Raw genomic sequence first — 12,528 nt, 5'->3', positions numbered from 1 at the left:
TATTAATTTTAAAAATTGATAAATGACGAAAGCTAAGGATTAATTAGCAAATGAGAAGTTAATTTTATGTCATAAGGAAACCAGGGAACATTTTGTCTTTGTTTTAAATGAATTAAAATAAAACGCTTTAAACATATACAAAAAGCAACTTAGTTGCTTTGCAAAATATGATAATACGGTCAATGTATAAGCTAACACTTTCTTTAAACACATGTAACCACGCTTCTTAGGCAGATTATTTTCTTCAGTAAATAGGACTATCAAATACATAAGTATTTTCAAAGACAGCACAAATTGATATCTTTAAAAATAAACAGAAAATTTAAACTTGCCTTCAACTTGACTCAGGTTTAATGGCTTAATTGTTAGATAAACCATGGATCTCTGAGCTATTTGCATCCTGTATTGATGACTAATGATTTCACCATCTTCTTCTAAGAAAAAGCAACCTTTTGATTGGACGCATTGCCATTCCTGAAATAAAGAAAAAAATTTTGTTTCAAACAATGTTTATTAAATGTTTCCAGCACACATAGCAATGAGGAGAAACATGAGGAGGATATATTAGAAATGTCAAATAGAGTCGTTGACCTCCAGGACTTTGCAATGTTATTGAGAGTTAAAAAACAGACATGACACAATTCAATTAACTGATAGTAGTATATGATTAGAACAGAAAAAGAATTGTATATGTAAAGTAATATTATAATTCCAGTTCCTAAAATAGTGCCTGGCACAATGTAGGTGCTCAATAAATGTTTGTCTGACTGATAGGTGTGTGTGCGGGGAGGATCAATATAAACTGAGAGAGTAATCCAGGAACTGTATCTTGAAGAATCAACAGAATTTAGATAGTGAAACTTTAGGAAAAAAACATAATGAAGAAATAAGAAAAATAAAATTCATAAGCGTGGGAAAAGTATTGAAAAGAAAGTGATAAAAAAATGTGCTGTTGCAATAATCAGGGTGAGATTAGTGCTTGGAGCATAGTAAAAATGAAGAAGTAAGGATTGCTAAAACTGATATGTTCAAAGAAAACGTGATATGGCTTTGTATTTAAAAGATAAAGTACGTGTCAGCCATAATTGTTTCAAGTTTAGGTAACTAAAAGAACTGAGTAAGTTTCACAGCTATAGCAAAATGATGATAAATATCAGTTTTGAGGAAGACCTTTCTATAAGGTTGGTTCTACTATCTCTTGGTCTAGCCAAATTCCTTCTCCTAGTCCAAACTACTATGTCTATATGGGATCTTATAACTAGAATTAAGTACAACTTAAAGATGGTACTTTATGTAGAAAGTAAAGAATTCTCTATGGAAGGTATGAGGAATTGTGCCATTACCATAGATGTGTGCAAAAATGCTTTTCACTTTATCCTTAGTAGGCTTGCCAACCTATAACATAACATATATTTCTATTCTACACCTAATGACTTCCAAAAATATTAATAAGGATTCAAAGTTACTTTACAAAGAATGATTTTGGAAAATTAAAAATTATCTGTAAGGACATTTAAATAATAAGTTCAAGGCTTTGATAATATTAAGATAATTACTGAAAAGGTCTGCACTTGCTGTATAACAATAATATCAAAGATATTCTTAATCCATTATTGATTTATATAGCACTGAAAAGATAAGAACATAATTTACATTGAGATTAATTTCTCATTCACATTTTTCAAGCCTAAAATATCATGATGTGTACTTACACATCATTTTTCTATTACATAAATCATAATTATTTTCATAGCACCATATACAATTTAAAGTTAGAAATTTAAAAATAGGAAAAAATCCTCATAGTTCTACCAACCTAGTTTGATTTTTATGTAATGTTTCCTAGTGCTGGCCTTATATAAAAAACTATTTTTCACATTCTAATTAATATTATTTTATGCGCTGCCTTTTTCATTTAATGTTATATCCAAAACATTTTGCTATTGAAAAAGTGGTACAAAGTTGGAGGACTCACAAATCCTGATTTCAATACCTACTACAAAGCTACAGTAATCAAAACAGTGTGGTACTGGCATAAAGACAAATATACAGACCAATAGAATAGAATGGAAAGCCCAGAAATAAACTCTCACATTTTTGGCCAAATGATTTTCAACCAGGGTACGAAGACTATTCAATAGGAAAAGGACAGTCTTTTCAACATACGGGGCAGAAAAATTGGATATCCGCATACAAAATAATTAATTTGGACCCTTACCTTACACCGTATATAAAAATTAACAAAAAATAAATCAAAGACCTAAATGTAAGTATTAAAACTATAAAAATCTGAGAAGAAAACATAGGGGAAAAGCTTTATGATGTTAATTTGGCAATGATGTCACACCAAAAGCACAGGCAACAAAAGAAAATATAAACTGAATTTCATTAAAATTAAAAACTTTTGTGCATCAAAGGATACAATCAACGTAGCAAAAGGCAAACTACAAAAAAGGAGGATATATTTGCAAATCATATATCTGAAAATGGCTTAATACCCAAAACATATTAAAAACTCCTACAACTCAACAACAACACAAACCCAATCTAAAAAAATGGCCATGGGACTTGAATAGACATTTCTTCAAAGAGGATACATAGGTGGTCAATATCCACATTTTGGAAAGATGCTCAACATTACATCATTAGGGTAATGCAACTCAGAACCACAGTGAGATACCACTTCCTACACACTAGTATGGCTATAATAAAAACAAAAACAAAACCAGAAATTAACAAATGCTAACAAGGAGAAACTAGAACCCTGTGCATTGCTGGCGGGAAAGTAAGTTGGTGAAGCCACTGTAAAAAAAAGTTTAGCAGTTCCCTACAAGATTAAACATAGAATTACCATATGATCCAACAATGCCACTTCTGGGTATATTCCCAAAAGAACTGAAAGCAGAGGCTCAAACAGATTTGTACATCTTCTTCATAGCAGCATTGCTCACAACACCCAAAAGGTAAAAAGACTCCAAATGTCCATTGATGGATAAACAAAATGTGGTGAAAACATACAAAATATTATTCAGCCTTAAAAAGGAAGGAAATTCTGACACATGTGGCACTTGGATGAACCTTGTGGACATCATGCTAAGTGAAATAAGTCAGACACAAAAGGACAAACATGGTATGATTACATTTTATGAGATGGAGTAGTTAAATTCAGAGACAGCAAGTAGGATGGTGGCTGCCAGAAGCTGAGGGAAGGACGATATGGGCAGTTATTGTTTAATGGGTCGAGCTTCAGTGGGGAAGATGAAAAAGTTCTGGAGATGGATGGTGGTGATGGTCACATAACAATGTGAATACATTTAATACCACAGAATTGTATACCTAGAAATGGCTAAAATGGTAAATTTTATGCTATGTATATCTTACAATAAAAAAATTTGTTCAGCATTTCAATTTTACTGGTTCTATAATTACCCATTGAGTTGGTATACCATTACCTTCTTAACTATTTCTAGAACGTTGGGCATTTAGGTAATTTCCAATTTCTCATCAGTATAGATAATGATAAAATGAATACTACTTTACCTAAATGTTTTTCTTCTAATGAATAATATCCTTCAGAAGCACGTGTAGGCAAAAGGTATGTATATTTTTAAGTCTAATGACATGTGTTCCCATATTGCTTTGTAAAAGAGTGATGCTAATTTTATATAACCAATGGTGTATAATGTAATAATTTTGTCATTACCATAACTTGGTCAGTAGTGTTATTTACAAAGTTCGGTGGTCGAGGGGATGATTTCTTAAGCAAGGTGTGAGTACATAAAATATTCATTAGAGTATTCCATATATTTTTATACTATATGGTATTGTAATGATTTTTGCATTAAACTATATTAATGCAATAAAATGATATAATAAAATGGTATTGTAATAATTTTTTGCATTAATTTGAATTTCTCTGGTTAGTAGCAAGGCTGAACATTTCCTCATGTGCTTATTATTGTGTCTTTTTGTGTGAACCTCTTATCCATCCCCTATTCTCATAGCTCTATTGCAGAAGACATTTTTCTTACATATTTAATAATTCTTTTGACTATTTTAGGTACTAACCTCCCTTTGTAAGCTTTGATGCATTTATTTTTCTCTATTTTCTTTTGTTTGAGTTTTGATTATCTTTCAACTTATGTAAGTTTTCAATTTTTATATTCATCTCTTCTTTCGAGATTTCTTCTTACACTGAATTTTAAGAAATTACCATTATTGCTGAACTATTACTCAAGCTTTCAGTCAGTCATTAATGACATGCACTGTCACACCTTTGGGGTATAAAAGATATGTGTACTTTTAATTCTGAGAAATTAAAATATGACCTTAAATTATTGGAATTCATCTTCATAAGTATATTGCTCATGACAGAAACAAGTCATTATATATGATATTTTAACAACATCCCTATAAGGCAATATGGGCTAGATATAAATTAGTCATTTAAATAAACAGAGAACTTGAGGTACCCAGAGGTTATACTGATTCAGACTTTTACAAGGAGATTGTAGATATATCAGGTCTAGAGTCTAAAACTTCTGGATGAATGCTTTTACCATTAGATCATGCTTCCAAAAGAAAATATGCTCAGTATACTAAATTCAAAATTTTTATAACACAACGAGGTTCAAACTTGAGCTTGAGCCAAAAGTTCAAGTTCAACTATTAATGATGAGTAAGAGTATGTAAGACTTTGATTTAGCCTCCCTGTAAATCTTTTGGATGGGAATATATTATGGACTAACAACAGATGCTGACATTACCGCAAAGCCAATTGGCCTGAATATAATCAACATGATCTTGGATGGCGAAGACTCCTACAGACAAGGAAAGATAGACTCATATTGTATTTAGGTAAGTTACCCTTTGACACAGCTTGAACTAAGATTCTGACATTTAAAATGTTTTCCTTTCAATCAATTTTGACTACAGCGTTATCAAATGGAATTTCATCTAGTGTACTTTATGAATATATTTTTTATATTTACCCATCTGGAATGGTAAGGGATACTAGTTGAGAATTACGGAATATTAAAGGTAGAAGAAGTCTAGAAGCAATCTAGTCCAGATTTATCTTTTGATTGATGATAGTGAAAAATAAAGTGATATGCTCTAGTTACAATTCTCGTTGACTACAGAACCAGAGCTGAACCCAAGGACTCCCTACTGTCTCTCCAAACTACAAACTATATTCAAAATTCTGTTCTTTCTGATACTTAAATATCAGCCATGATTTTTTAAAAAGCTAGTAAAGGAAACTTCATGTCTATGAATTATTATAATAAAGTATGATAAAGCATTATCATTTGGAATCAGCCAAATATTGAAGCATTAAGATAAATTATTTGGTTTACTTACTTTAAAAATGTAGATTTCAGTAGCTGGAAAATTTCTTAAATTTGTATTATAATCATGGTGTAGCAGCCTTCCCCCACCCCCATTAAAAATGTTTAAATGAAACTGAAAATTAATGTACTTTGCCAGGTACACTGGTAGTGAACATAATTCGTGGCATTTGGGAAACTCAAAGATGGAAGAATTTTTCCATGTGCTTATGGTCCTTCTGGGGGCAGTGCTATGAACTGACAGGAGAAGCCTTTATAAAATTTAGCTGGGAAGTGAGTTAAACATTTTTATTAGAGGTCTTTCCTAAGTTCCAATTCTGAAAAAGGTACAGGTAGAAAGAAATTTATAAGTTTCTTTGGAAAGACAGTCAAACTGCACACTACAATACCTGGTTAATAAGCCTGGGAAATGGTAGGTCACCAGCTATTATAAAATAGAAGTAAGACAAATACCACATTATTTATATCAACCAAACTTTAAGTAATAATCAGATTATTGTGAACACTAAAAAACATTACTAGGAGAATTTGTAGCTCTCCTGTTTAAAAAGAAGCATTCAAAGTCTTAAGATCTACCAGAGTTTTTAAACACACAATGCTTATTCAAACTAAATTTCCTTTAAAACAAACAGATTTTCAATCAGACAAAATTTTTTCTCTAGGATCTAGACTAAAATGTTATCAATTAAAAGAAAAAAAAGTACTGACAAATTAGCTGGCTCATTCAAATAAATCAATTTGAAAGGATTATGGATTAAGTTGGCAGTTTGAGTGTTATGATAAAAATGGAAGAGGTCTGAGTTAAAAAATATTTCAAAATGACAGTAAGAAATTCCATGTATAATTTTTTGAAAACATAAAGCAAAAATAAAACACTAGCTTGTAATCCTTATATAGGGCATAAGGTGGTGCTATATTCTACCAATTCTGATAAATTCTTATAAAAGGAAAAAAGAACTACTAATTCATTTATTCCTCGTATACAGATTTTACTTATTTTCATTAACAATGTATAAGCAAATGTTAAAGAGCACAAATTAAAAATAGTAAAGTTGAAAATTCTAGCTATGAAAAAACTCAAATATATCAGTAAAGTTACATTTTTCTTAGAACACCTTAGAGAACATGATTTGTTTTAACATAAAATTCTTTATTATTATTAAAGTTTTAAATAAGGTAGAATTATTAAGCAGTAGATCTGCTGCAGGCTTAGAGGAGGATCGTATCTGTCATCATCATCATCATCATCACTGTTGGTTTTTATAAAGATACCCTAAGTCACATACTTATTAGGAAGCTATTTGCTTTTCATTAAGACAAGTAGGTAAATAGTTATTGAACTTTTTGTTATTAAACAATTATAAATTATACATACTTAAAAACAAAAGGTTAACTAGATTTAGGAAGGGAAAATTGATATGGATTGCCACCTAACTGACAAGCTATATTGATCAACATTTTGAAAATATGAGAAACTTTTGTAACAAAATTATTATTTGGAGACTTCACAAAATTAGGTAAAAAGTTAGCTAACCATTTCAAGTTTAAAATTTTTATATTTCTATTGTTATATACAGGCATATATATAACATGTTATACAACAGATACATATATGTACATACTTATACATATGTAGTCACACTCTAATGAGGGGTCTGGATATGGGAAATATTACATCTCTGGAGTTTACAACTCATGGTTTAGGGCTTTCTCTAATTCTAGTCATGACTGGTAATTCAAGCTATTTCTCTCTCAAAGAAAAATTGCTGACACTCCTTGCATATTATAAAACCTAAGCAAATGATAGAATACAGGATTAAAACAAGAATAGTGATACAGTACCTACATACGGTCTATAGAAAGTAATACATGTAATGTATAGTCCCTATCAGGGTGTTATTTTCCTCCTGTAATTCAGGTCCTTTACCAATTGTGTGGAGTTATAATTTAAAATCTGGCTTATACCGACCCCATTACAACAATTTTCTAATTTCTGAAAAGACGCTTCTCTTCCCAATTCCATACTTCTCTACTCCACATGAAACTGAGGTACCCAAATTTGTTTAAAATAGAGTTGAAGTATTTGAAGAAAATTAGTTTAACAATTATTTTAGTAATTTCTTCTATCAATCTCAATTAAAACAAATTATACAATAACTATACTTATAACCAAACACTTCTCAGAGTTGTTCTGAAACTTAAAATATAAAATTTATGAAGTAATTTCAAAATAAAATACAAAGAACTGAATCCTGCTGAATAACAAAAGGGTCACAGATTTTTTTTTTTTTTAATCAGTTTAGCTCATCTAAGAAATACCAGATAGTAAGCAACAGTGGGCAATATCAAGATCAGAAATAAGTTATAAAAAGTCAGGTAAGTAATACGAAGGCTATGAAGTATTTCCAAAAGATATTAAATTTTATATGAAAGTCACCAAATTTAAAAGTTGACAGTGTGCCATCTTCTTTTAATCATGAAAGTCACCTACTACCTTTTACTAATTGCCATTATGATCAGCACCATTCCCTGCTGTTGATGTCATGGAGACAAAACTTAAGTAGTCATTTGTTATACAGTCACTACGACCTACAGAGTAATTTCCGCATTGTCTGTTAGATTTGTCCCTTCCTTACTAAGTTCAGGTATTTCCCTAGGCCTAGCTATCATTACTGTATAGGTGGATAACTCTACCAGCCTCTCAGTCTCCCTAATCTGAGGTCTCTGCACACGATAAACAATAGAATAATTTTTCTTAAATTTTAATTTCATCATGTCATTCCCATATAAATACCTACCGTCATTTCTTAGTTGTATAATAATATTAACAACACTATTATTTATTAAAGTGAACACTATGTCCCTGGTACTGTGCTAAATGCTTTTATATGTTATATGACTTAATCTTTCAAAAACACACTACATAGAATTATCCCCAGTTTACAGATTAGGAAACTGAGACTCAGAAAGGCTGCTGACTACATTCCCAAAGGTCACACAGTTATTCAGTAACCAAGCTAAGATTCAAGCACAGGTCTGTTTCTATCCGAAGCTCTTAATCAGCACTCGCAACAGGGCTTGGCACAGAGTAGTCACTAAATACATAGTTGTTAAGCGAATGAATAAATGAAATACTATTAATATGCTATACTATCTTGGTATAGCAATAATCAAATGAAAATCTTAACTTTTTAATTCAAGGCACAAATTTTAAAACTAAGCAAAATAGCTGGTATGCATTACCTTTTTCATAGTATCCGTTGAGTAAAACTAAATTAAAGGAATTGTATTGGTACGGACCCAAGCAGAGCATGGCACAGAGAAAAAGTCTTCTGATCACTTTAATATGATCCATATTAGTACTTATTTACATTTCTCTTTACACTAGCTAAACATACTTATTTACACTTTGAATCAGGTAAACCACAATTATTTACATTAATTCTATCAACATTTAATTTAGTTGCAAAACACAGAAAGCTTCCATTAGTGGAAAATCATATTGCTGGAACACGAAATATTGTGTGTGAACATGTTGGACATGCACACCAAATTGCTTAGGGTGTATAGATTCCTAAATAGTCTGAACAAAATTCCTTGGAGATAATGTTTTAAAATTTTAATATAGAACAAATGTCACTGTCTAGCAATTTAAAGATATAAGGGACTTCAGAGTTCAATAACAAATACAGAGTTGTTATTTGAAACAAAAATGTAGCTCTTGAGAACAATCAGTTCAGTTTTCTAACAGCAGTTATAGTGTGTGGTCATAACCATTTTTCCCCCTTTTACACAGGTCTCTAGGTACACATTTTTAATGTATCCTAGCACTTTCCAGTTAATGTTTTATATTTCTGTAGCTATTATTTTCTGTTGAAAGAAAACTAGTAAAGGTTGAGTCTAGAAAGGGAAAACAAAGGAAGAAGATCAATATTAACACTCTACAAATATTGACTTAGCAAAGTGACTTTGTTGTCTTTCTCTCATAGGAATTGATATTGAATGAATGATTTATTTATAAGAAACAAAACAAAAAAATCACACGGCAAAGTACATAATTAGATAATCTGTTTATCAAGCTCAAAAACTGAAGAATCGTCATTTTCAAACTGAAGAGTTCTTAATAATATTCTTATGCATCATTTTCTCTTTAAAAGTATTAGAACTGGCTTATAGGTAGAAATGCTGCAACTACAGAAAAACCTCAAAGAATTACTTCGTAAACTTTACCAGTTCTCTGTAGATACCAAATAGTTATTAGTAAGTTTAATGTCAATTTTTTTCAGAAAAAGTCATATATATTAATCTAAAATACTATACCTTTATTGAGTTTGGCTCCGTTAACTTTGAGTTTCGGTTGCTATTAACCCCCATGGTAATTGTGACAGAAACAGATGTTTTGAACTTTCTGGTTGTTGCCAGTAAAGAACTCCTGGTGTCACCTGTAACAAGTAATAGTGATTTAGTCTCACATTATGAAAAGCTGTCAATAGAAAGTTTGTTTCTAAACACAATGAGTATAAAAGGTCTGGGTATTAATTTTGTTCTCTTTATTCTTCCTATTGAAATAGTCAGAAGTTTTATACATTTATATTTATCCCTAATTTACGGGCTACCAATAAGATTCTTTATTTCAACATGTCACATTTTAATCTGAAATTTTAGTTTTAATAATATAATGAGCATAGCCAAGTCAACTACCGTAATAAAAAATTTACTTCAATAGATTTTTACAGCTAAGAGAGTCTAGAAACGGTAGCTAACAAAAGTTGGATTCTCATTTGTTTTAGCACTGATAAGTTAAGGTGGAAGGAAAAGTTTATCAGAATATAACCATCCATTCTTGATCAAGGAATTCTCGGTGTCAAAAAGTAAGTACCTTTATTTGAGAATGTTTCCTGATCAGTTTTTCTCATGATTCTAGGTGATGGTTTTGGTGCTGCTGATGGGTCCCTTTCAGGGGACCCTTCGATGTGGCTTCCAAACTGTTGACGCTTCAGTTTACTGTCAACCTCCAGTTTTTCTAGAGTCATTTTGAGACATTCCTCATTGGTTGTCATATATAATTTACAAAACTACAGGAAATAAAAAAGTGGTCCAGTGGGTAAAACATTCAATCATACATTTGGGAGGAGAAGGCAAATGCACATTAGTAGGCAAGGAATAGGCTGATAGATGGAATATATTTCCTATTGAACTAGGTGACTCATTTTATTTTCTTGAATCACGCTGACCACCCTCAAGTGACCTAGTGAAATACAGCCATGATTCAAAGAGGAGGTCATACTTGAAAATAAAACGTTACACAAAGAGAGGTGATGTATTATTTTTTTACAAGACATGTATACGCTTGCATTTGTTCTAAGTAATTTTTATGATTCTTCCACCGCAGAAAAGGCATATTTCTGAGGAGAGTCTCATGCTTGTGTGTGTGTGTGCGCGCGTGTCTGTGTGTATGTGTGTGACCACATGTATTTTAACCTAGTTATAACATTTTTAATGTAGCCATCAGATTATAATTGTGGGACTGGAGAGCTTAAGATTCAGTACAATTAGTACACAGTATAGGAGCATGTCATTGCCAATATTAAAAAGATGTGCCCCTTTAAAAATACTTCTCGTACACAGTAAACAAATTGACATCAATATGAGCTTATGTACCTTGATGTAGTCAAATTTGCCATCAGCATTTACATCAGCCAAATTTATTATGGCATTTACTTCTTCTCGAGTCATCTTCTCACCTCTCTGAAAAAACAAGATTTCTTTTAAAGCAACATGACTATCACTTTGTTATGCGTGGGGAGAGTAGAAATTCATTTTAATCTTTTCTACAAGTAAGTTTGAATATATGGTTTCATTTTAAATCTCAGAATAAGTATTGTGTCAAGCAAGAATGAAACTGTTATGTAAAATTTCACAATTTTATTAAATTTTATAAAAGTGTGCTGAATTTCAGTTTACTAAATCTCAACAATATGTAACATAGATCCAGTAATAACTACTGTTAAATTTAAAGTAATGATATTTTCTCACATTGTACCAAGAAACAGAATGGATTCCAAATCCCATTTATACTTTGTTTCTCTTTTACTCATCACATATGAATCACTGATTTATACAGTTCTGAACAGGAAAGAATTGCAAAGAAGCACAAGGGGATTGCAGCATGGGCTCAATTTTATACTTTATCTTTTATTTACAAAGCACCTTCCATCCAAGAGGATCCTTACATACTTTATAAACAATATATATGTGATTCATTTCATCTGCCAATGAAATAGTTATGTTTAATGGGGACTATGGTTGCCAAAGGTAGATTCCAAGTTGTCTTGCAAAATATGCATATTACAAAACTGTTTTACAGATCTTACCTTTGTTAGAAGTTTATAAAGGTCAGTGTGTAAAATATAGCCATCATCATTTATATCTAATTGCTTAAATGATTTTAGCAGTTCTGCTTTTGAAGTTGGTTTTTCCTTTCTTAAAATTATACAAAAATCATCGAAATTCAATTTGGCAGTTTGAGGAGTCCAATACTTATTAACAGTCTTTTGGGATGGATTTCTTCCTGCATGTTGAAGAGCTGCCCAATAAAACAAGTATTATTTTTTATAGTAACATTTGGAATTGGTATTTAAATGTATTTTTTTCTTTAAATCATTATATATTATAATATATAAAAATATATACATACCAATATATTATGTTTGGTGTTGATAATCGAGTGATATCAATGTATGCCTTACTTTCAAAAACAAACAAATATATATATTTTATATATATATGTATATACATATACATATATATATATATATATATATATATATATACATTTTTTTTTTCTCCTATTCTGACAGTTGGTTGTCAACCTACACAGTTTAATTGACACCATCTGATTTACTTCATAAAGAGTGCCTCAAGGAAAAAAAAAAAGTTTAAAAACAACCATCCATATTGTTTTGAAGGTGTAAGAATAACCCCCCAAATCATAAATTATTACTTTTCCTGGCTCAACAGATATTTTAATAAAATGAAGAAATAATTAGTTTGAGAGTGTTACTGTCACCAAGGCATGATAGCTAAAATGCTCATCATTGCTAGATATTACAGTTTCAAGAACATTAATTGTGTCCCAAATATTAAATATATGCACAAGATGTATCTACTTGAAGTTATA

The 12,528-nt window shown here is 30.9% G+C and overlaps 1 protein-coding gene across 2 annotated transcripts in view; it reads right to left on the bottom strand.

The window, feature by feature from the left end:
- EFCAB7 (EF-hand calcium binding domain 7) overlaps positions 1–12,528 on the bottom strand; it is a 50,539-nt gene that overhangs the window by 32,615 nt on the left and 5,396 nt on the right. Inside the window, exons 3-7 of one of the 2 annotated variants that reach the window (XM_019731483.2) lie at positions 11,723–11,934; positions 11,010–11,096; positions 10,228–10,423; positions 9,669–9,790; positions 333–474 (exon numbers count right to left, since the gene is read on the bottom strand). In XM_019731483.2, the coding sequence (XP_019587042.1) occupies positions 333–474; positions 9,669–9,790; positions 10,228–10,423; positions 11,010–11,096; positions 11,723–11,934 (759 nt within the window). The remainder of the gene's footprint in view (positions 1–332; positions 475–9,668; positions 9,791–10,227; positions 10,424–11,009; positions 11,097–11,722; positions 11,935–12,528) is intronic. The other variant, XM_019731490.2, reaches the window with a different exon arrangement.

Source organism: Rhinolophus sinicus, linkage group LG06 (genome assembly GCF_036562045.2).
Source record: "Rhinolophus sinicus isolate RSC01 linkage group LG06, ASM3656204v1, whole genome shotgun sequence".
Lineage (NCBI taxonomy): Eukaryota > Metazoa > Chordata > Mammalia > Chiroptera > Rhinolophidae > Rhinolophus > Rhinolophus sinicus.
The sequence above is the reverse complement of the archived record's forward strand: the minus strand, read 5'-3'. Positions and strand labels throughout refer to the sequence as shown.